The sequence below is a fragment of the Mercurialis annua genome, linkage group LG2 (genome assembly GCF_937616625.2).
Source record: "Mercurialis annua linkage group LG2, ddMerAnnu1.2, whole genome shotgun sequence".
Lineage (NCBI taxonomy): Eukaryota > Viridiplantae > Streptophyta > Magnoliopsida > Malpighiales > Euphorbiaceae > Mercurialis > Mercurialis annua.
The window spans coordinates 13,858,164-13,885,438 of NC_065571.1; the positions used below are offsets into that span (position 1 = coordinate 13,858,164).

At 32.1% G+C, this 27,275-nt stretch overlaps 3 protein-coding genes and 1 pseudogene across 6 annotated transcripts; 2 read left to right on the forward strand and 2 right to left on the reverse strand.

The window, feature by feature from the left end:
* The first annotated feature begins 746 nt into the window (after nt 1-746).
* LOC126668235 (wall-associated receptor kinase 3-like) lies at nt 747-1,906 on the forward strand (annotated as a pseudogene).
* Nucleotides 1,907-9,478: 7,572 nt separating this feature from the next.
* Nucleotides 9,479-15,375, reverse strand: LOC126669769 (uncharacterized). 2 transcript variants are annotated; one of them, XM_050363320.2, is made up of 12 exons: nt 15,270-15,375; nt 15,065-15,187; nt 14,679-14,761; nt 14,516-14,591; nt 14,360-14,427; nt 13,719-13,803; nt 11,626-11,744; nt 11,430-11,513; nt 10,491-10,637; nt 10,161-10,269; nt 9,961-10,080; nt 9,479-9,875 (listed from the first exon to the last, which is right to left on the reverse strand). In XM_050363320.2, the coding sequence occupies exons 2-12, from the start codon at nt 15,150-15,152 to the stop codon at nt 9,808-9,810; spliced, it is 1,047 nt and encodes a 348-aa protein (XP_050219277.1). In that variant the 5' UTR covers nt 15,153-15,187; nt 15,270-15,375; the 3' UTR covers nt 9,479-9,807. The 2 variants fall into 2 exon arrangements, with proteins under 2 accessions (XP_050219277.1, XP_050219276.1); XM_050363319.2 differs by having other exon boundaries at nt 15,065-15,192; nt 15,270-15,374.
* An 891-nt stretch (nt 15,376-16,266) lies between these two features.
* On the forward strand, nt 16,267-21,671 carry LOC126670308 (uncharacterized). Of its 3 annotated transcripts, XM_050364005.2 has the most exons (10): nt 16,267-16,469; nt 17,341-17,444; nt 17,654-17,785; nt 17,882-17,955; nt 18,052-18,157; nt 19,270-19,338; nt 19,512-19,576; nt 19,669-19,767; nt 21,231-21,330; nt 21,416-21,671. In XM_050364005.2, exons 1-10 carry the CDS (start codon nt 16,334-16,336, stop codon nt 21,476-21,478), a joined length of 948 nt encoding a protein of 315 aa, XP_050219962.1. In that variant the 5' UTR covers nt 16,267-16,333; the 3' UTR covers nt 21,479-21,671. The 3 variants fall into 3 exon arrangements, with proteins under 3 accessions (XP_050219962.1, XP_050219964.1, XP_050219965.1); XM_050364007.2 differs by lacking the exon at nt 17,341-17,444 and having other exon boundaries at nt 16,273-16,469; nt 17,644-17,785; XM_050364008.2 differs by lacking the exon at nt 17,341-17,444 and having other exon boundaries at nt 16,285-16,469.
* A 4,218-nt stretch (nt 21,672-25,889) lies between these two features.
* LOC126670038 (protein GRIM REAPER) lies at nt 25,890-26,991 on the reverse strand. Its single transcript, XM_050363690.2, has one exon. It carries the CDS (start codon nt 26,934-26,936, stop codon nt 26,457-26,459), a length of 480 nt encoding a protein of 159 aa, XP_050219647.1. The 5' UTR covers nt 26,937-26,991; the 3' UTR covers nt 25,890-26,456.
* Between the last annotated feature and the right edge of the window lie 284 nt (nt 26,992-27,275).

Here is a 27,275-nt window from a genome sequence, read left to right on the forward strand (position 1 = left end):
AGTTCTTAGAAAAATCTAATAAAGTTTGATTGTATTATAATTAGTTTTAAATTATTATCTTTTTAATTGGTAGAATGGATATAATAAATACTAAGGTTTAATGAATATGCAAATGAATTTTAAAGTTATTTTGAATATATAGTTAATTATTTTCAATAATTATATAATGAACAAAATATCATAAATATACATTTATTTTTATAAATATAATATTCAACAATTTTTATTATTTATGGATGATAAATTTATCATAAAATGAAATGGCTATAATTTTCTTAATACGTAGGCGATATAACATAATTTTTAAAATAACTCATTTATGACTGAGAAAAGTCGTAGGTGTGAGTAGAAAAGATGACAAAATAACATGATAAATTCAAACTTGACAATAAATAAATAAAAAATATATCTAATAATGTTTCCACAATCTTTTCATCTCTAAATATGATTTTTGTCAAATAATAATTTGATTGTTGAATTTTTTAAAAGTATCATTGTATCAATTTTTAATTATAATATGCTTTTGATCAATGTTAATTTTATAAATAATATTATTAATGAGATCACTAAATAATAGCTGTTGATTTCTTTTTGATGAATAATGTCTCTTGGTTAACATAATAAATATTAAAATTTGATAAATATGGTTAATCTATAGCAGAGCAAAACATGGAAGCAGTCATAATGTATTTATAAAAATCAAATGGTTAGTTAATATGTTTTAATATAGGCTTAATCATTAAAAAATGTCAAACCTCTATGTCTTGTGTCATGTACAAGTCCGGCCAGAACCCAAACACCAAAAAAGCCTGCTATTTTATGGGCGGTCTGAAACTTCTATTTTTATTATTTCACAAGTGGTTATGGAAATGTCTGGCCTGGCCCGTAAAATTAGAGTGCAAGGCTCGCCATTGGATAGTAAAATTGATGCGAGTCCGGGCTCGGGCCGAACCTGTTATTAGTTGAAAAATAAAAAAGTCTGATAGGCCCAGCCCAAGACTAGACAGAGCCTGGCCTATGTATGTGTGTGAATAGTAACATCATTTGTTGGTGTAAAGACCTTAAGTCTGTGTTTGGATACAAAACATCCACTATTAGTTTACGAATTCATTTCAAATGGGAGTTTATTCCAGCATATCCATCAGAGGAGGTCTCAAATACTAAGCAGTGGGTAAACCTGACTACGAATCGCTGCAGAGATTGCTCTAGCGCTTAATTATTTGCATTCCTTAGCCAACCCACCAATTATTAACGGAGACGTCAAGTCAGCTAACATCCTCATAGATGAAAATTACACAGCAAAAGTATCCTGTTTTTGAGCTTCTGTTTTTATTTCTCTAGGTCAAACATATATGGCTACGAAAACACAAGAAACATTCAGATACTTGGATCAAGAATATCTCATGACCTACATTTTAACATAGAAGAGCGATATGTATAGTTCTGGTGTGGTGCTTGTTGAACTCTTAAACGGAGAGAACCCGAGCCTTAATGCAAGATCTGGAGCCAAGAGTAACATCATTCAATAATTTACCTCTTTGTTAGAGTGTAACAATCTCTCTGAAATAGTTTATCACGTTGTAACTGAAGATGAAATGGAAGAAATCAAAGCGTTTAAGTAGCTGAAGATCCAAGCAGGTTGAGACAGTTGAATGAAAGTTCATCGGTTCTACTGAACAACCTAGAGTCAGTACTGCATTTGCTAGTGGTAAACATCAATCAACCTAACACCATTAGTATGGCAACATTTGAAATTAATCTTTACATTGTTAACAGCCTTTATATTTTCCAGCCTTGTTGTATTAAAGAAGCACTTATCTTTGTGCTTCAAATAAATAATGTATCTTTTGTTTATTTGATAAACTCTAAATGTAGAGAAAATCAAGTGAAAATGTGTTTTCTCTAGGTTAATTTTTTTTTTCTGGTTGTTGCCATACTACATATGACGTTAGTTAGATTTGGTTGAATTTAAAAGTGACTTCTGTGTAGGCCTATTCATAAGCATGGGTACATGTCCGGCCCACCCAGGCCCGTACCATTGGGGTCGGGCTTGGAAACTAATTTTGGTTTCAAAGCTGACCCGAATCCAAATATGAAAAAAGCTCGCTATTTTAAGGCCGAACTAAGACTTCTATTTTTACTAATTTTTCATATAAACCCAAAAAAATTCGGCCCGAGATCAAAAAATAGGATGCAAGGGTCGGATTTAGGTAGTAAAATTGAACTCCGGTCCGGGATCTTTTGATTTATTTAAAGGATATTTAAATCATAGTGCATTTGTGACACCCTGTACAGTCCCACGCACATCTGCTTTTACCTGAGATTTATACTCATTTTATTGTAGTTAATGATTGATATGCTAGAATTAACTAGATTAACTTAGCACAGGCAAATACATACAAATTATACACTGAAAAATAAAGTGTTTGCTAAAGAACAAAAGCCAAAAGGCAGATGATGAAGACGCCACACAACTTCTACTTTTAATAAACAATTTCGTATTTTTAGTACAATACAAACAAATAATTTTGTGTATACATTTTGTATATTTCTGATATATAATATGTAATTTTCACTATTTTTAATTTTAACATAATGTCTATTATCATAACACTTAAAATATTAATTTTTTGTATACTTCAACATAAATTTTTATACGAAGGAATGACAGAAGAGAATAAAAAAAGAAATAAGAAAAGAAAAAAGAGGAAAAATAAAAATAAATAAATATACAATTTTATATAAATAAACCATACGATACAACTGTATGGACTTTCATCTTTGGAAAAAGTGCAATAACTCCATACAATATTCAATTAACAAAAAAGACTTATCTCTCTCCCTTCTCTCTAAAAAAAACTCTCATCTTCTTCACTTGTTTAAGGATGGGAGAAGATGATCTTTTCGGCTAGCCGGAAAATCATCTTCTCTCCGCCCATAATACTTATTATTATAGATCTACTATTGCTTTCAATAAATACTTGTTAAAATTTTAGTTTTGATTTGGGTCTTTATTTTGTTCATCTTTAAAAAAATAATAAGGTCTTTTATATCCTCATTTGTTTATATTTTTTAGATTCTCAAGAACATTTAGTGTTTGTTTGAGTTTTAGATCCAAATTCTTGTAGATCTAAAAAATGATGAGGTTGTGGATCTATCTCTTTAGTAGGGGTGTGCATTCGGTTAAATCGAACCGACCGAACCGAAATTTTTGGTTTTTTCAGAAACCGAACCGAACCAAAATTCTGGGAAAATTTATTTTTTCAAACCGAACCGAACCTGTCGGTTCGGTCGGTTATTTTGGTTCGGTTTTTTGGTTCGGTTACGTGTAAAAGTGACTGAATTTTTTTTACTCTAAAAACCGAACCGACCAACCGAAATTATTCTACTTTTTCAAACCGAACCGAATTTGTCGGTTCGGTTCGGTTATTCAGTTTCGGTCGGTTTTTGCACACCCCTACTCTTTAGGATCTAAATGAAGATGGAGATCGGAAATAGTAGGCTTCAACGGATAAAGCGGATCGACGGGCAAATCGGAAAAAGGAATCATCTAACACCCGCTCAACGAATCGCTGTGTTTAAGTTTCGGGATTCAAGTTTAGATTTTTCTCTATTTTTTCGATTTTTTATAGTTTGTATTTGAATTGTTGCTTATTATTTATTATCTCAAAATTAGAAAGATCATATATATGACTTTTGTTATATGACTTTCACTTGTTGTAATTTAATCTTCATCAATGATTCTAACTTTAAAAAAAAAATACAATATTCAATTCTGTTTTAGTCTTCATACCAGATAGAAAAAGTTTATATTTAAATAATATAACGTCTAAAACTTGTATTTACTTTTCTAACATGAGAAATATATTGGATAAGAAAATAAAAAACAAAAAATTGTAAAATATCACCTATTTACTCTCCAGCTCTGCCTCAAGAGTACTTATCACATGCAACTGTTCCGCCATATTATTTTTATAACAGTCTAATGAGCATTTCCGATAGAAATTTTTTGAATCATTATTTATTTTTTTTGTCATTAAATATTCCACATGACTAGCGCATTATTAGTTTATTGTACAAAAACATTGATCCAACGATTGTATTGTATAATTATCTCTGCCTCAAACTCTTCCAACTTCCCATTTTGGAAATAAAGAATTATTCAAATAAAGAATTATTATTAAAATAAAGAATTATTCACAATAAAATTAGTGTCCAATTCCGACCCTAAGAATATGGGCCTAGGCGGCCCGAACGGGTATCCAGGCCCATGGAGGGGTATCCATTAGTCCAACACATAAATACATGATTCTCCGTAACAATCTTAAAAACTATGAGTTATCACTCAGAAACTGACTTAACAATACCCTTATTCTAGCCACAGACTTAATTTTTGCATTAAATATAAAAGAGATTTTTAAAATTTATAAACCATATTTTGACAACATCAGCTTATAGGAACGAAATGAATATCAAAGTTAATTACTTGATGGAAATAAATCGAATAATAAACTCCAAGTCTTAACATTAACCAAAACAATATTAATTTCAAACAAATTATTTTAGTATACATATGTAACAATCTTAAAAACCATGAGTCATCACTCACAAACTGACTTAACAATACCCGTATTCTAGCCACAGACTTAATTTTTGCATTATATATAGAGGGATTTTTAAAATTTATAAATCATATTTTGAGAACGTCAGCTTATAGAACGAAATGAATATCAAAATTAATTACTTGATGGAAATAAATCGAATAGTAAACTTCAAGTCTTAACATTAACCAAAAGAATATTAATTTCAAACAAATGATTTTAGTATTACATATGTGATGTTTTGTTGCTAGGAATTAAGCAATTATCACATAAGTTTACTGCAATTAAAAAGCTTATGATTATTCTTGCTCTCAGCTTTATAGTGATGGTATATTCAATTGATGATTGTCCTAGTACATGTGGGAATGTTCATGTTCCATATCCATTCGACATTAATGACACATCTGCTACTATTGTGAATCTTGCATGTGCCCTGAACAAATTCTTCATGTTCTTATGTAATTCAAGACATGATCCTCTTCGCCTTTATTTGAGCCGGTATCTCACTATCCGAAATATATCTCTAGAAGAAGGGACCTTCACCATCAGCACCTATAAATCTTTCGATTGCTACAATAAATCAGGACAGACTGATCAATATGATTACTAGATGAGGCTAGAAAATGGCTTTCAGGTTTTTCGTCACGCGAAACAAGCTGAATGATGTTAGATGCGATATGATAGCCTTCATGAGTGGCGCAGAAGGAATGTTTGGCAGTGGATGCATATCTTTCTGTACTGAAAACGTTAATTCAGTTGGTGAGTGTTGAGCATTTTTAGTCTTTGTAAATCAACTTACTGTTGGAATATTCGATTATATGATACATTGAATGCTAGAAAGAAACACCTTCAGGTAAACGAGACATGTCTGTGGGCCGGGTCGGGTCGGGCTAACTGGGCTTCTTTATTAAGTAAGCCTAAGCCCCATCCGAGCCAGGACCAGGCTTCATTTGTACTATCCAACCCCGGCTCTTGCACTCTATTTTTTGGATTTGGGCCGGGCTTTTCTTGGCCTATATATAAAATTAACAAAAATAGAAGTCTGAGTCAGCCCATAGAATAGCGGGTTTTTTTCGGGTTCGGGTTCAGGTCGGGCTTGGAACCAAAAATTAGTGTCCAAGCAAGACCTTACGGGTTTGGGTGGGCCGGACGGGAATCCAGGCTCATGAATATGTCTAGATTAAACCTTACACCCACACAAATATCCACCGGTCCAATACTTGAAAAGATGGTTATCTCGCAACAATCTTAAAAACCATGAGTCGTCACTCACAAAATAACTTAACAGTACCCTTATTCTAGCCATAGACTTAATTTTTGCATTAAATATAAAAAGAATTTTTAGAATTTATAAATCATATTTTGACAACGTCAACTTAAAGGAACGGAATGAATATCAAAATTAATTACTTGATGGGAATTAATCAAATATGAAACTCCAAGTCTTAACATTGACCAAACAAATATTAATTTCAAACAAATGATTTTAGTATACATATGTGATGTTTTGTTGCTAGGAATTAAACATTTGTCACATAAGTTTACAGCAATGGAAAAGCTTATGAAGATTATTCCTGCTCTCAGCTTTAAAATGATGGTATATTCACTTGATGATTGTCCTGGTACATGTGGGAATGTTCATGTTGCATATACATTCGACATTAATGACACATCTGCTACTATAGTGAACCTTGCATGTGCCATGAACTAATTCTTCATGTTCTTATGTAATTCAAGACATGATCCTCCTCGCCTTTATTTGAGCCGATATCTCATTTTCCGAAATATATCTCTAGAAGAAGGGACCTTCACCATCGGCACCTATAAATCTTTTGATTGCTACAATAAATAAGGACTGACTAATCAATATGATTACTAGATGAGGCTAGGAAATGTCTTTCATGTTTTTCGACACGCGAAACAAGCTGAATGATGTTGGATGCGATACGACAGCCTTCATGAGTGGCGCAGAAATGTTTGGCAGTGGATGCATATCTTTCTGTACTGAAAACGTTAATTCAGTTGGTGAGTGTTGAGTATTTTTAGTCTTTGTAAATCAACTTACTGTTGGGATATTCGATTATATGATACATTATATGCTAGAAATAAACACCTTCATGTAAAACTAGACATGTTCATGGGTCGAGTTCAGGCTGGGCCTACTGGGTATTTTCATTTTTAAGTAAGCCTAAACCCCACCCGATCCAGGACCCTGATTCATTTGTACTACTCAACCCCGGCCCTTACATTCTATTTTTGCGGGTTTGGGCCAGACTTTTCCGGATTTATATATAAAATTTAAAAAATAGAAGTGTGAGTCTGCCCATAACATAGCGAGCTTTTTTCGGGTTCGGGTTCAGGCCGGGCTTGAAATGAAAAATTAGTGTCCAAGCCCGGCCCCAAGGTTATGAGCCTGGGCGGGCCGGACGAATATATGGCCCATGAACATGCCTAGATTAAATCTTACACCCATAAAAACATCCACTAGTCCAATACTTGAATACATGGTTCTTTTCGCAACAATCTTTAAAACCATGAGCCATCACTCACAAACCAACTTAACAGTACCCTTATTCTAGCCATAGACTTAATTTTTGCATTAATTATAAAAGGGATTTTTAGAATTTATAAATTATAACAATGTGAGCTTATAGGAACGAAAAGAATAGAAAAATTAATTACTTAATGGAAATTAATCTAATAATAAACTCCAAGTCTTAACATTGACAAAAAAAATATTAATTTCAAACAAATGATTTTAGTATACATATATGATGTTTTGTTTCTAGGAATTAAGCATTTGTCACATAAGTTTACTACAATGGAAAAGTTTATGAAGATTATTCTTGCTCTCAGCTTTATAATGATCGTATATTTACTTGATGATTGTCCTAGTATATGTGGGAATGTTCATGTTCCATATTCATTCGACATTAATGACACATTTGTTACTATTGTGAACCTTACATGTGTCATGAACAAATTTTTCATGTTCTTATGTAATTCAAGACATGATCCTCCTCGCCTTTATTTGAGCCGGTATCTCACTATCCGAAATATATCTCTAGAAGAAGGGATCTTCACCATCGGCACCTATAAATCTTTTGATTGCTACAGTAAATCAGGGCAGACTGATCAATGTGATTATTAGATGAGGCTAGGAAATGGCTTCCAGGTTTTTCGACACGCGAAATAAGCTGAATGATGTCGGATACGATACAACAACCTTCATGAGTGGCGCGGAAGGAATGTTTGGCAATGGATGCATATCTTTATGTACTGAAAACGTTAATTCAGTTGGTGAGAGTTGAGTATTTTTAGTCATTGTAAATCAACTTACTATTGGAATATTCGATTATATGATACACTGAATGATAGAAATCAACACCTTTAGGTAAAACTAGACATGTTCATGTGCCAGGTTCAGGCAGGGCCTATTGGGCTTTTTTATTTTTAAGTAAGCCTAAGCCCCGCCCGAGCCAGGACCAACTCATTTTTACTACCCAATCCTGGCCCTTGTACTCTATTTTTGCATGTTTGGACCTGGCTTTTCCGGACTTACATATAAAATTAATAAAAATAGAAGTCTGAATTTGCTATAAAATAGCGGGCTTTTTTCGGGTTCAGGTTCAGGCATGGCTTGGAACTGAAAATTAGTTTCCAAGCCCGGCCCTAAGGGTACGAGCCTAGGCGGGCCGGATGGATATCCGGTCCATGAACATGTCTATATTAAATCTTACACCCACACAAACATCCACTGGTCTGATATCTAAATAAATGGTTCTCTTAGCAACAATCCCAAAAATCATGAGTCATCAATCACAAACTGACTTAACAATACAGACTTAATTTTTGCATTAAATATAAAAGGGATTTTTAAAATTTATAAATCATATTTTGACAACGTTAGCTTATAGGAACGAAATGAATATCAAAATTAATGACTTGATGGAAATTAATGGAATTGTAAACTCCAAGTCTTAACATTGACCAAAAATATATTAATTTCAAACAAATGATTTTAATATACATATATGATGTTTGTTGCTAGAAATTAAACATTTGTCACATAAGTTTACTACAATGGAAAAGCTTATGAAGATCATTTTTGCTCTCATCTTTATAAATGTGGAAATATTCATGTTCCATATCTAATTGTGAACCTTGCAAGTGCCATTGACAAATTCTTTATGTTCTTATGTAATTCAACACATGATCCTCCTCGCCTTTATTTGAGCCGATATCTCACTATTTGAAATATATCTCTAGAAGAAGGGACCTTCACCACCGACACCTATGAATCTTTTGATTGCTACAATGCATGAGGGCAGATTGATCAATATGATTACTAGATAAGGGCTAGGAAATGGCTTTCAAGTTTTCAAACACGCATATCAAACTAACTAATGTCAAATGCGATACGACAGCATTCATTAGTGGTGCAGAAGGAATGTTTGGTAGTGGATGTATATCTTTCTGTATTGAAAACGTTAACCCAGTTGGTGAGTGTTGAATACTTTTAGTCTTTATAAATCAACTATTGGAATATTCGAAAAAGGCCAAACGTTTAGCAAAAGTCTCTACTATATCCAAGCCTTGCAATGTTTTTCAAACATGTAAAATATATGAATGTTCACATCAACGACACATTAGCATCAGCCTACTTCATTTTAGGTTACGACATTTTTGAAATGATATAGTATGATTATGAACATTATCGAGACGTTTTAAAGAGTTTGGACAAAAAGAATACTTTTCACAAACATTTGGCTTTTTTTGGTCATTAGGTCTAAAATTAATAAGGCAATAAAAAGGACAGGAAACAGGCATACATCTTTAACATTTGAAGAGATTAGATTCGTAGACTTCCTCATTCATATCTGAAATTTAAAGTTTTTATTGAAGCAAAGGTAGGATTACTAGCATCTACCATATATGCCATTATGAATCCTAAAGACAGATTACACCAAAACTCCTAACAAAAACCATACACATCAAATCAATGTTACAACCTACATGCTTTTCCCTGCAATTATATGGTTGATGTGTAAAATAGTATTACACAAGCAAACAATCAGACAAAATCAACTCAAGCAGTACGCGCTTAAAACCGAAACTTCTGCAGTTTCAAGCCAACATCCTGCTGAAACTTCCAGCTTTATAAACCTTTTCCTAAGATTGCTTTTGTGAATTAACATACCCGCCTCTATCGTGATCTACTTTTTGGTTTAGTTACAGCCTCGAGAAGCCTATACATCCATCTATCAAGCATTCCTGTCGCAACAACATTAGGCAAACGATGAAAAAGCATGTCATGAAATTGGAAGTTCATATTCGTTATGTAGAAGAGAAGCCAAACCTGTTAACGCAAATGTACCACCTAAAACTGCACAAAGCCGAGTGATAAAATGAAGAAAACTACGCCTTTCTTCTTTGATTGTCACAGTGATGGGTGACAAATCGTACAAGAAGTAAACAGCTGCGCGCAAGAATAAAATTCACCACCAGGAGTACATTTAGTGCAACCAAACGAATTAAATTTGCATAAATGCAACCAACCTGGCCATGTTCTATCAAATTCGGTCATTGGGGAAAAGTATTCAGTGACAGAGAATTGATTAGTTGGCAGAACTTCTTTAGAAATGTATCTATATTCAGTTGGAACAATCTGCAAGACGCAAGACAATTACTATATATAGTTAGATATGAAAAACATACCAGGATAAACCTCAAAATTGAAGACAAACAATAAACCTCAAAATTGAAGACAAACAATATCAAAGTATCACTAAATACGAATAAACAGTTTGCTGCAACGCTAACAGCAAGACTACTATACCCGCAGCAAACCTTAAAATATACCATGCATGCTCAAACTATAAATCAAACCTTAATGTAATATTTGAAGGTTCCACTTGCATCGCGCAGAATTCGAGATGTCCCATCAAGAGGGTTGTGAATTCCAGGATACTTTGGTCCAAAAGATAAGTCATGAATTAGATGACTTACATTGACATGTATGGCTCCTTCAAAAATCTGCATCAAGAGAAGAAAAAGGAACAAAATGCAATATTCATAAGCAGCACAATCTGATACCACAAGAAAATTCAAACTGCCTACTACAGAAAATGCTCATTAAATTTAGATAAAATTTCCCTTTCTGCAGTCCAAAACAATTATATCTGGGCTGTTAAGTGTTTAAAAACTTTTTAATGAATTTTTTTAAATAAACTTCATTCAGCAAAGGTTGAACTTCACAGAAATCCTCAGCTCAGTAAATAAATTTAGGATGTCTACTTTAACAGTATTCACAATGCCAAAAAAAGATCTGAATTTTTTTTATTCTATGCATTTAATTTGAAGCTTAATGTCTCCCAAGCTCTCTCGAATGGTGGTCGTTCAATGATTTCTCCATAGTCGAACTGTTGCAACTTTAATAATAATAAGTCCATCCTTACAGTTTTAAGAGCCAAATTTAGCACACCAATACAATTGCTTTGCAGCTTACAAAAAAATATTTTTCAAGCACTGAATTTAAAAGAAAAGACACAAAACATTCTTGAGATATTTTGATCAAAAACAAACAGGCAAACTGGCAAAACTACCAAACTGGGACCAAGGAACAACAATTTTTTTATACTAGGGTGAAACGAGAGAGACAGGCTAAATTTATCCCTATTGCCTTTTCATCTGCTACCACATGTCTTAGCTATGACATACAGTTGGCAACGTAATTTATATATATATAATATAAAGCAAACGAAATGTACAAGAAGGCATTGTTATTTGCAAAATTGAAAAGCAAAAGGACCAAAATGCAGGTCAAACCATTTGAGCGACAAAAATGTTTAGCCCATGAACTGAGATATGAAAGTTTCCAGCAACCCTTTGGACATCGAGAACACCATAGACCTGCAGACCACATTAAATCAATCTTTTAATATATCTTGTTTTCCTTTTTGAGAAATTAAATATAAATCAGCCAATTAACATAATGGATATTTGAAGTCTCAGGACAGAATACCCTGCATCCTTCTCCATTTGCCAAAGCCTGCTTGACCTTCTTGATCAAATTTTCAGCAGTTTGATCAAAGCCATGAGCATTAATTTTTGAATCGGAATCTTCATGATCTTTATCTTCATCTGAAAGAGATTTTTTTCCAGATATTGATAATCACATATAAATTATTCCATACCAGCCATTAGGACATTTACGATGACAGAGAAAAACTACTCAAACCACAAAAGCTAAATTGAAGTCTTGCAATTAAACAATGACCTTTATGACTTCAGCATTTTATTTAAGGCCTAATTATTTAAAAAAATCCCACCTTATAATATTTTTTCGTTTATACCCTCACCTAGGTAAAAGTTCTTTTGTACCCTTTTTTTGATTTTTCGTTTTCATCTCCACCCTAAAATTTAAATTTTTGACAATTAAATTAATTAAAGGCCTAATTACTTAAAAAAAACCCACCTTGAAACAATTTTTTGTTTATACCCTGACCTAGGAAAAAGTTCATTTGTACCCTTTTTTTGATTTTTCGTTTTCAATTGTACCCCAAAATTTTATTTTTTGACAATTTAATTAATTATAGGATGAAAATATTAAAAATAATTAAATAGAAGGGTTATATCATCTTTTTTCTATTTGAATAAATACAAATAAGTTAAAACATGAAGGATTATTTTAAGCTTTTTCTAGATAAAAAAAGTTCAATTTAGTGCTTTAGGGTAGAGTTGAAAACAAAAAATCAAAAAAAGGGTACAAATGAACTTTTTCCTAGGTCATGGTATAAACGAAAAAATATTAAAAGGTGGAGGTTTTTTAAGTAATTAAGCCTTAATTAAAGGATGAAAATATTATAAATGATTAATAATATTAATGTTTAATTAGAATATAAGCTAAATATAAAGGATCATTTTGAATATTAGACCAAATAAAAAGAGGTCAAATTAACGCTTTAGGTAGAAACGAAAATGAAAAATCAAAAAAAGGGTACAAATGAACTTTTTCCTAGGTCAGGGTATAAACGAAAAAATATTACAAGGTGGGTTTTTTTTAAGTAATTAGGCCTTTATTTAAATGTATTTTACCAATTTTATTTTACAAGTTGAAGATATAATTGTTTTTTTTGTGATACAATCTCACAGTTACCATTGGCTTCCTATCTTCCATTATTCAATCCTTTTAACCTCTCTCTCTCTATTTTCTTCTCCAGCTTCAATTGATTTCTCTTTGTGTGGCTTTTTATTGGAATTTACAGGTATGGTAGTTATCCTGGTCATGAAAGTCTTAAATGGAATACTAATTCCTTTATTTCTTTTTCTCGACAAGAACTGATAGCAGGTTCTTCAACTCAAATTTCTCTTGCTGTACCATCTACATTATCTACCTGAAGCATCCTAGATCTCACTAAATTTTCAAATTTTGAGGTAAGCCTAATTTGAAATTACATTGAAGTTCACTAGCAGATATGATTTCGGTAACTGCAAGTAATTTAGATATTAATTTCAGATGTTCTGTTCTGCCTTCTCAATTTTTCGTATTGAATAAGATAGAAATGCTTCTGCTTGACAATTGTTAGAGTACAAAGGTAGCTGGCATACTATACCTGGTCACAAATTAATCAAATCTAAACACTCGGCCTGCATTTCAAAATACAGAAATTACGTGTGTGCCAGGCATTTGATTATATTCCGCACTATTAGTATGTTGAAATATGAATTAAACTAGAAAATTTTCAAGTACCACATTTTAAATTTTCTTTAAAAGCAAAGTCATTTTCCATTAGTTCCTGCACTTCTTGCAGTTCCTTTAAAATATTTGAATTTTCATAATAGCCTAAAGACAGTTTCACTACACGGAATTTCCTTTCTACTCTTACTTAAATGAGCATTGTTGTTATCATACCTAAAAAATCCTTGAGTTCCTAAATTTTTAAGCATTACTCTCATCATGTTTATAGAACATAAACAGTTACATAAATGTGTCAGCCGTAAATGAATTTTTTTTTCATACCAACTATCAGCTTGCACATGGAAATGTGAAATATGCCAGGTACTGCAGGAACGATGGAATAAATTAATTTTAACATAATGCTTAAAGGACATTACCATGCTTGTGAGCCGCATGTTCCTTTTCGACAAGGTCTGACAAGTATTCAGTGCCAACGATATGCCCATAACTGTTCAGGCGAAGCTGCAAAACCTCTACAAGTATAAGATCTTACAACTGCCATGGAACTATTGATAGACATGTATGTACATTAACGCACAAGAGCTTACAAATATTCTAACAAACATGCACAAAAACAAAAAAAACGTCAAAAAGAATCAACAGAAGGATACATAAAAAATAGGCCTAAGCACGGGAGTGGAGTATTTTCCACCAACCAAAGAGGGAAAATATGAAAACATCAAATACGTTTGTTCCTTGCTAATCTTTTCATGTCTCCATCAGTATTTGATAAAGGTTTTCCAGTATAGGATAAGGCAATAAATAAAGAACATAGTGCATTTTCATGTGTCTCTCTAGTCAATGTTTTCCTTCTAACCCTTTCTATTGTTATTTTCATTTCTTGTTAACACTGCCAAGTGCAAACTGATATAATTGCCTGTTCTTTAAGGCAACAATTAACACATTTTTGTTTAGAGCATTTAAACCACTGCAGGCAATAACATGTTGGACAACTATGTTGAGCAAATATGAAGCAAACAAAAAAGTTTAAAAAGAGAGAAAAATTAGTTGATCTCACTTTCCATATATTTGTATCGAGATCAACTTCATGCTTGCCTGACATGTCAATAGCATCCACACTCAACACTGCATATATAAAGTTTCAGAAGAATATTAATCTACAAGAGCAATCACAAATTTGAAAAAAACTCGAATGACAAAATAAATGGCTAACCATCACAAGGAAGAGAAGGGAATGTGATATTTATATGAATTGGAAGCGTTTCTCCGCGTTTCAAGTCTACGGACATCTGAAAAACAAAGAGAGAAAATATTTTGGTAGTGATGCGACATGTAAATGAAGTAAAAGCGATTAATTACCATTTACTTAGACTGACCTGATGAAGAGTATATGTAGAGAGATAATAAGTGAGCTCATGCAAGAACAACGTAGCCATTATTACAAGACCAATGACGGAAACTACAAAAACCAACACCACCACAAATCAAACGAACAAACTACAATAATCAAATCTTCTACACATAACAATGCCTAAAATTATGAACATAAAATTTAATAGTATACTTTTTCCATTTAAAAATTTATATTTTGTCAATTTTGACTATACCTACTTCAGTACAACCTTGCCCACCTTGTAAAAAAATTCCGGTCCGCCACTAATTCTACTTCTTATCAATAATAAATTGATTGGATGAATAATTTGATTGCTCTCAAAATAAATGGGCATAGAATTGAATTGTAAAAGCAAAATTATGAAATTACCAAAAGCTCCAGATTGGGTTTTCTGCAACAAGTGCTCCTCCGCACGAGGAAAAGCATCTAAGCTTTTGATGGCCTGTTTTACTCCCATCTTTTTTTGATTTATAACTGATAATAATCTCGTTTCTGCACTGTAAATAACGTTAAAATTGGATCAACAACTAGTCAAATTGAGCTTCAGAAGAGAGACATGTACCAGAAATCTTACTTTAGAGAGACAAACTGTGGATCTAATACCGAAAAAACATCAAATTTTGCTGGAGACGAAGCTTTATTATTTGATTGCTGTGTTTTAATGGCCGTCCGTCTTTGTTCGTATGTGTTTTATTTTGGAATAGGCTAAATGTATATTTTGGACCTTCGTATTAAGTTTGATTTTTAATTTACACTTTAATGATGTTTTTATTTCAAAGTGGTACCTAACGTTATTAAAAAGAAGGCTAAATTCTAGCGAAGCATTTACCTAATTTATCGTTTTTGTTTGTAAGGCGATCTGCGAATCGTGCTGCGCATGCTTTAGCGCAATTTGCTCGTTCCGTGTCAGGTCATAGGAGTGGTATTCTGTGCTTCTTGATTTGCTAATGTAATTGCTTCTGATATTTATCAATGATACTACTTTGACTCTCAAAAAAAAAAATCTAAACCTTTATACTCCCTCCGTCCCGTTTAAGAAGAGACAAATGACTTTTTTATATATATTAAGAAAACATTAATTACTACAGTGTTTTCTTATTTTACCCCTATTTATGATAGTGTTGTATCTTGTGTATAGGGTAATAATCATTAATTATGGAAAGAGAAAAGGGGGTAAAAAAAGAAAATTCATATAAATTGGCACAGAAAACACGATATGACCTTCTTAAGTGGGACAAATAAAAATGAGATATGTCCCTTCTTAAATGGGACGGAGGGAGTATTTTTTATCAGTTACGACTAAATTTTTTAATTTTTAACTCAATATTCGATTTGAAAGTTTTTTTACAATTATGATCAAAATTTTAAATTTAGTTTTTTTAAATTCAAATATTTATATTCGTTATTAATTACGATCAAATTTTTTAAAAAAAATGTCTAACTTTCAAAATGACTTAATATAAATATTTAGTTGCAATTGACAAAAAAAAAATCAAAGGTTTAAATTTAAAAAATTTAATTTAAAATTCTAATCATAATTGAAAATTTAAATCGGATATAATTATAAAATTTAAAGATCTTTTTTCCCGTTGAAGTGCTAATGAAAAGAGCTTCATCAGAAGCTTTCGCGTAATAGTAATGGCTTCCACAGGCACTAAAGCCATAATTTCTCTTCTAACAAGACGACCATGTCAAGCTCTATCTCCTCCACTTTTCAAACCCAACTTATATTTCAATGCAACTCCCTCGTCTTTTGCAATCTCAAGAAACTCAGGTTTATTCCACCACTTGTTCTCTATTCAATTGCTTACACTTGCTACTGCTTAAGTTTATGTGGTTTACAGGGAGGAAACTTGCCACTAATCTGAATTCTACTTTTTTACTTGTTCGCTATTTGTATTCCATTAAGTGTTTGATGAAATGCCTCACTTAATTACCAAATTTCTTCACTTTTCTTTCTACCTACTACCAAATGCCACTCAGTCAATCTACCAATAATCCCCACCTTAATACATTTTTTTCATTTTAATTACGTCCTTTAAAAGGTATCATATAAGTTCACCGCCTTTCATTTTATATTTGTTGACTCGATAACCGGAATTGACAAGAAAATAGGAAGATTAAGGTATTTTTTGTTTTAATTAGGGCATTAGTTAGGTTAGGACATTTATTTGGGAGGTGATAGATTTGCAAAAAAAAAGTAAAATGTGGTGAATTTACACGACACCTTTTAAAAAACGCGATTAAAATGAAAAACCCAGGTTAGCTTGACGAATAACCCTTTACTTAAAGTTTGTACCAGGTTAGCTTGACGAATAATAATCACATGTAATGGTTGTGTCACGTCATTCGTGCAACAAACCAATAAGACTTTTGCTATATTGAAATATATCATGATAGAGAAAGTAAGAAATAATTATAGATTTCCTATTGCAAATGCTTATTGGTTTGTTGTAAAAATGACATGGCATAGCTGTCGCATAATATAAACACTCTAGCTTGATTCGTGTCTAATATGCAAATGTTGTACTTCCACAGTTATATATAGTAGATAGGAAAGTGTTAATTTTGATGGCGGTTTGCAACATTTTGATTTAACTTCAGTACTATTCTTGCATTTCCATTACATTATGCGACAATTTTAGGGATATGTCACTTGGCACAAGCTATGAAGGGTGATCTTAATGATTTAGTCAAGAATGTAGGAGACAAAAATGTTGTTGAAGAAGTGAAGCATATTCTTGACATGGTATAAAATGACTACTCTTTCTTCACATAATACCTGTTATAGGAATTTGTGACTATTTGATATCTTTGTTTCCCCTCTCGTTTGAGAAATATATGCAATATATTTATTCCTTTCCTAGTTTGTCAAGGTCTTTTTATCGTTTGGAAAATCGAACGTCTTACATTATTTCACTCTGTTTTAGAATTTTTTACTTTTTAAGGTTTTTGCAGGCTAGAAGAGCGTCATCAAGAAGAGAAGCTCTTCATACAGATTTCCTCACTCCCCCAATAGTGAAGGAGTCGATGCTTTTATTGGAAAAACTAGCAGATGCTAAAGCAGTTGCTCAGGGTGGATACCCACAGGTTCCTAGATGTATTATTGTTTGTGTTGTCATTTTTGGTACTTGTTTTTCTCTTGTTTATTCTGATTGTTTATTGATATCTCCGAAAACACTCTAGGCTGAGCGTTGTCGGCTTTCTGTTGGACATCCAGAAGCACTAGTGAATGATCCAGATATAATTGCAGCATTAAGGTAAGTTGAACTGTAGCTCTACCTCAAAAGTCTATAATTCCGACTAAATTGTTTGCTGATTTTGACAAGTTTTTGTTAACATTTTTGCCCCTGCAGTATCACAGGTAACTTTGCGTTTCAACCTTGTTCTCATGGTGACTTCCTTGGTTCAATTCTAGGTACAGGGATCTCAAGGGAAAAGGTCGGGGATATACTCTTGCAGGTAACCGTCATCATCATTTATTTTGAATAATTTGCTAGTTTAGCGTGATTTTGACGTTGATTATGAAAATTCCAATTGCTTTCTAAGAATTGACATGGATACTTAATAAGAGGCTTCAGTTTGTCCAATGTAGTAGTAGTGGCATGCCTGCTTCAGGATTTCAGTTTGACACATTTATGTTGGCTTAATAATTTTATTAGCAGACCATTTCTTGGAATCATAGAAGAAAAGAATTATGCAAGATTGGCTTTATTTTGTTTAGATGTAATCATGTAAACCCAGAATTCTGGTTCATTTGCAAGCAATTAAGGCTAAGTTATTTCTTTATAATAGCAGAAAATATGGGAAATATTCACATGGGATAATGTTGGTGTCTTCATATCCAGTTCCGAGATTTTGATTTTGCAATTTTTATGTTATTTTGATTATGTGGTTCATACTTGTACGCTGCCAAAAACATTGTTTTCATAACATCTAGGAATCATTTGGTTTTGGAAAACAAATTTAATTTATGATTTATATTGTTTTAGCCACCTAACCAGGATATTAAGCTTTTCAAGGATGTGGATCAAGATATTCCTTGTAAGTATCTGATGCACAATTCGACTTATTGTTTGGTAGATAACTACAATCATAACCAAGCCAAGTAGAGAAAGCAAGAGGCTTCTCGAGCTTTTCTTGGTGAAACTAGAATTGTTGCTAAGGTTCAGGTTGAAGTCTACCTTACAAAACTTGTTTGAATAAAAATTAGCGCAGTCTCTAGATTGTGGAATCAAACCAGCTTTGAAATTGATTTAGAACATTTGTAGACTAGTTGAACATTTTTCTAGAAGTAAGCATCAAATTGTGAATCCAAACAAAAAGGGCAGAGGAAAAAAGACTGCAGGATGAGTTTTTTATTTACATGTACATGTTGCATACCTGAGCTGAGCAGTAGCGAGCTAAAAAGTGAGGTTTTTTTTCTTTCCATCTAGAGATGCATTTGTGTTTTTGCTTTGAATAGAAAATATATTTTGTTGCAAGTCTATAAATTCGGTAGCTGGCCTGGGATGGATTTTTCATTAACAGGATTTTAAGAAATTTCATTTTCATTTCCCGCTCTCATTCTCCAGGGAGATAAAGGGGCACAAATGCTGATCATCCCAGAGCTTGTCGACTTTATCATATCCTCAATGGACAAGGTAATTTGGTATGGTTACAGTCTATAATAAATTTGATGGTATGAGAGGAATCTGATTAGAGAAATACTCCCATCTGATTTCTGGAAATGACACTATAGGAAAACTAGTTTCTGCAGCAGGGTACATTCAATCTACTCACTCGTCTGCGTTATTTGCCTCTATTTCTTTTGCAGGTTGGTAATGTTTCAGTTACTTGTTCAAGGATACCTTTGCTGGCACTTGAATATGAACCACCAAGGTAGCAAGCTATTATGTTGGTATTGACTAAGTGATTTTAAGCATATTTTCATCTGGCATAAGTTGAATGTTAAGTGCTTTTGCCATTTTCAGGACTAAGACATTTAAAACAGTGGAAGCATCACTCAGGGTGGACGCTATAGCTAGTGCAGGATTCAAGCTTTCGCGTACAAAACTTGCCGATTTGATAAGGTAATACCTATTCCTGTTCTATGCAAGGTCAAAATGAGAACAGAAAAAGGTCCAAAATTTTAGTGCTTTTGTCACGTTAGCACCATCTTTCAATTTGTATAGGCTGTATTTAGGAGTGTGATCCACCCTGCTTAGATCAAATTTAACTTGGTTAGAAGAAGTCATGCTGGTACTAGCATTCAGCATCTGATATTCTTCTTTTTCTTCGGGTCTGTTTGTTTCCGGAAAATATTCGATCTACGGAAAATAATTTTCCTAAAAATCTATTTTTCAGGAAAATAATATATAATCTATTGTTCAGTTGTCATATAGAATACTATTAAAAAAATTAATAATAAAAAAGCAACATAGTACAGAGAAATTGAACTAATATTTCAAGCGAGGCCACGTCACATATATCAAGGAGAAAAATTGGAAACATGACTTCCCCTTAAAAAAAGGAAATCATTTTCCATAAAAGTAGGTTTATTTTCCATTGACCGAAAAATATTTGACTTTGTTTATTGTAGCTTCCTACACAGTGGAAAAAGAGTGAAACATTTTCTGTGAAACAAATGGATCCTTAGAATGACTTTTCTTTTTGAATTTAGTGCCCTTTACTTACATTATAAAAAACAGAAGAAGCCCGTTTTATTTATACATATGAATTTAAAATGTAAGAAACTGGGAAATTCCTGTGTATTGGATTGGATACTTGAATTCATTTGGTAGCTGTTCTCTGTAGCCATTATCAATGTGTTCGGTTCCGTATTGAACCATTTTCTTATTGGTAAAACGCTGCGTTCCTTGTCATAAATAAACATAACCAAATTAGTTTAGCTGGACCTGTCAACTTGCATAATGCCATCATAGCCAACTTTTTCTTTTCTTTTGATCGCTTTGCATGAGTCTCCGGATCAATTGGATCTTTTGTACCTGCATGTAATTTAAGATCCTTGTAAATTGTCTCGATGAAATGGTCAAAGTTATTTCAATTGTAATTGTGACAAATGAATAGTACTTGCAACTGGTCCAAGTTAAACTCTTCGGATTTTTTGGTTTGATTTGTTCTATTTTGGCTTTGCTTTGATGCGCATTATATATGACAATGACAATTGCAGAGTTATGGTTAGAGGATTTTAGACATTTCAAACTTAACCAAACCAAATCGGTTGGTTCGATTTAATTTTTTTGTTTGGTCTTTTAGTTTGGGTTGGTCTGTACCAAAACTGAATTAAAATTGTTTACTTCCAAAACTGAACCGAACTAAAATAACTGATTATTTTAGTGTCAAACTTAATCAAACATCCAGTTTTTGATACTATCCAACTAGACTAAACTTAATCTGTTGATCGATTGGGTTTGATTCGGATTTTGCACACCCCTAGTTACGGTGCGCTCGGAAAGTTGTGTTAGTATGCACATGTGATTTAACTTTGTGGTTGCACAACATAGTACTTAATTGATGTGTTTGGCGCTTATAGTAGCAGGGATGTGCGGGTGAATTGGACTACCATCACAAAGAATAATACTACACTCAAAACTGGAGATGTTGTCTCAGTTAGTGGGCAAGGAAGACTCAAGGTATGCTATTGAATGAACCTGTGTTCACAAATTGTTTTTTCTTGTCTAGGTAATCATTCTGATGCATATAGTTCTTTAAATTCAGATAGGAGACATAAATTCTACCAAGAAAGGGAAATTTGCAATTGAGCTCATTCGGTATCTATAAGGACCCGTAGACTTGTTTGTGTGTGAACAAGTTTCCGGCTTGCAGTGGCGGAGAAGATTACGCCACGGGATGTGGTAGGAATATTGATTGAATTGATTATTGATTAGTTCAGTTTACAGATTACATTATGACGACTTTGAGAATGTAAATTTTGTTTCATTTGATGTATAATATACACTGATAATTTAATAAACTGGAGAGTAAAAATACGAACAAAGGGTCAACAGACCACTAAACTTGTGATACAGGATCATTTAATCCATTTTTTACTTGTTTGAGCAATTAATCCCAAAACTTTTTATTTTTGGGTCAGATAACCCCATAAATGTATTTTAAAAATGCGTAAAATACATATTGAAGGTGAGGGATGCGAAATTGAATTAAAAGTTCTCGAATTGTTGCGAGAAAATTATCCTAAGCTTATTTTTTACAATAGAAATATAAATTATGGGGTTATTTACCCCAAAAATGAAGAATTTTGGATTTAGTTGCTCAAACAAGTAAAATTTGGATTAAATGACCCTGTGTCACAAGTTCAGAGGGCGCGTTGATCCTTTGTTCATAAAAATACTTTTTAAAAGATCACATAAGCCTTTTTAATAAAAAAAATTCCTTTAGGACCCTTAACGTTTTTAAAGTCGTACAAATAAGTTTTCATGTTAATAACTAAAAGGTTCAAAATGACTCTAATTTAAACACCTAACAAGTCTCAAAATTGACCTTATACCTGACATCTTTAGTAAATAAATGCAAAGTTTAGAGTAATAACCCATTATGGAGAAAACACCATCAAGAAAAGAAGGTTCATAGAGTTTATGTGAGGTGGGAAAGTGTTAGAAAATAAATCAATTACTAATGTTGATTGATATGTAAATTGTCTATAACTTTCTCCTTGTATATTTAGCGAGTAATTAGTTTTTGATTTGTAGGAAATTTTAAAATCTTTTGTAATCACTCCTATATATGTGGAAGGCATTCTTATCTATACTATATATAAAAGCACGGATGGAGGGTACAGGCAAATTTACTGAATAATCCTTTTTAATTTATTACTAAATAAAGATTTTATAGTCATTAACTAATTAGTTATTTAATTAATCACTATTGTAATTAAAGTCTTAATTAGAATAAGTAGTTAAATTATCTCCAATTTAATTTTTAGTATGTAAAAAATAACTAAAAAACTGTCTCCAAATTAGTAGGAATACCTATTTTTTAGTTTGATTGAACTACTAAATTAAAATACTGTATTTGGTCAATATATTATTATTTAAATTTCTATCTTATTATTTTTAAAGATATTATTAATAAAATTAAATTAATTATTTGTTATGGTTATTATAAAACCAAAAGAAGAATAAATTCAGTATGGAAAAAAATTTAATAACCGAATATATTATATTTACTTTTACAAAAATTCTTAACTAATTTAATATTAATTATAAATAAAAAATTGATACAATTATAATAAATTTACTAATATGTTCATTGAGTAGTTACGTTACGAGCCACGTGCATAGCACGTAATGCGAAATTAGTATTAATAAAATCATCAATTCAACCTTATTCTTTCTTCTTCTTACATGGTATGAGAGCACGTTTATATATCTGACTTTCTGAGCGGAATTTTTTGGCAGCCCTTCTTAGTCATCAGCATGGACGGAGATGGTGTTTCTTCATTTTAAAAAGGCCAAACCCATCCTTAGATCTCTCTACTCTTCACTTTTTTTCAATAAGTCCCCCTACTTCAATTTGACGTTTACGAGTCCCTTGAACTTCAATTTCGTTGTTATTATACCCTTTTATGGATGGAATTTGGAGAGTGTGTTACACTCTCCGTTAGTGAGAGTGTGAAAAAAAATGACATTTTAACTTTTAAATAAAGTAAAAAATACTTTAAAATACCTGTATTTAGTATATAATACATTAAAATCCATAAACTTACTCTACAAACCAAAATTGAACCCAATTTTTTTAAATTAATTAATTATATTATTATAAATTTATATATTTACAAATAATTAATAGTGTGGCATTAACTAATTAAAATTAATTTATTTTGAAATAAAATTTAGTTTGTAGCTTTATTCCCGCCATCATCTTTTTCTTTTTCCACTCCGACCGACACCCATATAAATTTTATTTATTTTAATTAAACTTCAATATATTTCAAAAATTTATTTTAATTTACTAAAATATCAATATATTAATTTTTAAATTAATTCAAAAAAAAAAATTAAGTCCGGCCACCACTGAAAAGTGGTGGCCTTCTTTCCTCCATTAAAGAAGGAGAGACCAGGTCTCTCCTCCATTAATGGAGGACACCTGCGTTTCCTCCATAATGAAGCAAAACCTGTCCATTTCCTCCATTAATGGACGAAACGGACATGTTTTGTCCATAATGGAGGAAAGCTGCTCGTTTCCTCCAAAATGGAGGAAACGAGCAGATCTCGTTTCCTCCATTTGGTGGAAACAGATCTGCTCAAGAGCAGATTTCCTCCATTATGGAGGAAAAAGGCCACCACTTTTCAGTGATGGCCGGAGATAATTTATAGTATTTTTCAGTTATAATTTTTTTTAGAAAAAAATATTATTTGGTCCTTTAATTTTAGCAGTATTATTATTTTAATTTTGACACGTTATTTATTTAACAGAGTTTATATTTTAGCGGAGAGCGCAGCACACTCTCCATATTCCATCCGTTTAGGGTATAATAACAACAAAATTAAAGTTTAAGGGACCCGTAAATGTTAAATTGAAGTATAGGGACCTGATGAAAAAAAATAGAAGAGTAGAGGGACCTGAGGATAGGTTTGGCATTTCAAAAATCATCTGGCAAATCAGATGTCGATTCTTCAAATCCATATTTTGTTCATCACTCAGGCCACTCAGGTATGGTTCTTATTTTCAAACCTTTGAATGGAGATAATTATTCTTGTTGGAAGAGGATAATGACTTTGGCTCTAAACTCCAAAAATAGGCTATACTTTGTCAACGGTTCGATTAAATCTCCATTGATAGAAACAGATCTAGAAGGTTATGCGATTTGGTCATGGTGTAATGACATGGTGCACTCTTGGATTGTCAACACTGTCAGTCCATAAATTGCATGTAGCATTATCTTTTATTTTACGGCTCATGAGGTATGAGAAGATCTTCGTGAACGTTTCTCTCAAGGACTGACTTGGCTTGTGGCCTTATTTTGCATGATTGTCGTGTTTTATGTCAAAGTTTTGCCTTAGTTTCCTTTAATTTTGTTAGACGTTTCGGTAATTGGGTGGCTCATTCTTTAGCCAAAAAAATCCCTCAGAGATGTTTCGTTCCGTTGTAACAATCTAGCGCAATTGATGTGGCTAGAATCGAGACTCTTGTAGTCGTTTTATTTCTTAATGAAATTACATCTTTTGACAAAAAAAAACTCAAGGACATTGACTAATTATAAGTCCATCGGGATGTAATTATCTAAAAATCATCATTAAGCGTTTAAAATTTTAAATATTTTTCGGTACCAAAAATTTGGTGTCTATACTTGTATTTTTATTTTATGATGCATATTTTTCTTTGTCTTCAATTTATAAATAAATTTTATATTTAATTTGATGTTGATGAAATTTAACTTTCTATAATTATTTAAAAAAATACAAACTTCATCTTTTTAATTATAACTTGTTGAGTTTTAACCAACTTTTTAAATTTCTTTAATTTTAGCATGATTATGATAACTCCCTTTTCAATTAATATCATGTGCTATAGCTGAAATGCTATTTATTAAACTAGACTACAATTCATAAAATTAAAGTTCAGATAGATGTTCAAATTTATTAGATCAATAGGCCAATTAAAATTATAAAAAAATTAAAAAATTATAGTGATTCCGCTTTGTACGGATACGACTAATTTATTCTCATAATTTATAGTTTTTCATACTCATTAATATCTACGTGATAGTAAAACATTATTGACATTTCTAATTAATAAACTAAATAATTATATCCAACCAAGTTTTAGTTAACTATAAAGTTATTAATTAGATTTGTTTTTTTAATTGATGTGGAGAGATTTTTAGATAGACTCAGTCTATCACGTCATCCGTGAACTAGCCTATCACATTATGACACGTCATTAAAATATGGCATTATCGTAATTTTGTTTATTACCTTTTTATACTTTTGAACAATAATATTACGACATTGCCATTATTTAATAACATATTATAATATGATCGGTACATGGATGACGTGGTGAACTGAGTCTACCTAAATTTCTCATTGATATGTTACAATTATTCCTCATAACATACTTGGTCACAATCGTATCTGAAATTGTATAAAATCAAATTGGCCATTGGGAGTTCTAGTTTGAAACGAGAAGTACTAGTACACCACGATTGCATATCTTCATAACAATAATAAAAGAAATTAAATATTGTACTTTATTAATGACACAAATCAATTTGTTCATGTATACTTCATATTAGGAAATAAATAAAACCCTCAAGACCTTTTTAAATACAAAAACATGCACAATAATCACTCTCTCCCTTGGAAAAATATGGACCATAAATTATTTAACTAAACCAATTAATCTCTAACAACTATTAATTTAATTAATCCTCTTAAGCTTTCTTCTTTTTTTTGATAAATTCGCTCCGATTGATAGACTCGAACTCAAAAGTTAAGTCTTTGAAGACTCCGGTCGATTGGTGTAAAACTCACATCAATCCCTCGAACAAATTAATTTAAGAGATAATTATTAGCGCCTCCTTATAATTAGGTTTAAATTATTTTTTTTCTCCAATTTTTTGAAAAATAATGCTTGCCTCTAATATTTCAGTTTCATTTAACTGAAATTATCTTAAAAGAAGAATTTCAGTTATCTAATACCTAAAAATCAGAAAAATAAAGATAAAATTTTTAAAATCTCGGAGAAAATAATAATTCCGACCTAACCGGATAATAGTAATTTTCTCATAATTTAACTACGCATACCCACACGAACCATAGTTGCAAGGAACTCCATTCACACATTTACGATTGCATTTGCCACAATGATCAACATTAGAAGAAACACTAACACAACTCTTATTGCAGCAAAATTCTCCAAATTTGCACTTATTACCACACCGGCCGCAATTATTCTTATCTCCGAGGACATTTCTGCAATGTTTCTTGCAACAATAGAGCAAACTAGTCCCCTTGTTGGCAGAAACTCCATTGCAAATGTTGTTAGAAGTAGCATTACAACTCCTACCTTTTCGTATAACCGAAACAGAAGCTAGGAATCTACTTCGTGTAATGAAATTTGGTATCGGATTGTCAAGAACATATAATTCTTGATCATCATCATCTAATTCTTCGTCTTGAAAATTATTGTAAGATAGGGTTTTTGGTGTATGCAAGAAAATAAGTAGAATGCATATGGAGAAAATAATGGTGTTCTTGAGATGAGAACGAGCCATTATTAATTCTCTTAATTTTGATTTCAAAATGGGGATATGAGAGTAGTGTTAAAGTAAGGGATGTGGAGTGAGATTAGAGGGTGTTTTAAAGCTAAGAGTTTGTGATTAAAAAATGTTAGATTTATTTGTATATTCCATAATCTAAGGGCAAGGAAATTAATGCTTTTCCGGTTTCAAGTTTTTGAGATTTAATCGTACTTTTACGTTAATGATTAATCTATTTGAAGATATTTTGTCTAGAAGAGCTGGTTTATGAGGGACGTAGCCAACTTTTTTTAAGGGGGGTGAAAAAAGAAAAAATAGATAGTTGGAGGGTATAAAAGCTAAAAAGTAATTGGG

Excerpts from the sequence above, each read along its gene's own strand:
- LOC126670038 (XM_050363690.2), bottom strand. The coding sequence starts at position 26,936 with ATGGCTCGTTCTCATCTCAAGAACACCATTATTTTCTCCATATGCATT.
- LOC126670308 (XM_050364005.2), top strand. The coding sequence starts at position 16,334 with ATGGCTTCCACAGGCACTAAAGCCATAATTTCTCTTCTAACAAGACGA. Across the intron at positions 17,445-17,653 it reads TGAAGCATATTCTTGACATG|GCTAGAAGAGCGTCATCAAG; the intron begins GTATAAAATGAC and ends AGGTTTTTGCAG. Across the intron at positions 19,768-21,230 it reads AAACTTGCCGATTTGATAAG|TAGCAGGGATGTGCGGGTGA; the intron begins GTAATACCTATT and ends TGGCGCTTATAG.
- LOC126669769 (XM_050363320.2), bottom strand. The coding sequence starts at position 15,152 with ATGGGAGTAAAACAGGCCATCAAAAGCTTAGATGCTTTTCCTCGTGCG. Across the intron at positions 13,804-14,359 it reads TCGATACAAATATATGGAAA|CTTCGCCTGAACAGTTATGG; the intron begins GTGAGATCAACT and ends GAGGTTTTGCAG. Across the intron at positions 11,745-13,718 it reads ACATGCGGCTCACAAGCATG|ATGAAGATAAAGATCATGAA; the intron begins GTAATGTCCTTT and ends AATCTCTTTCAG.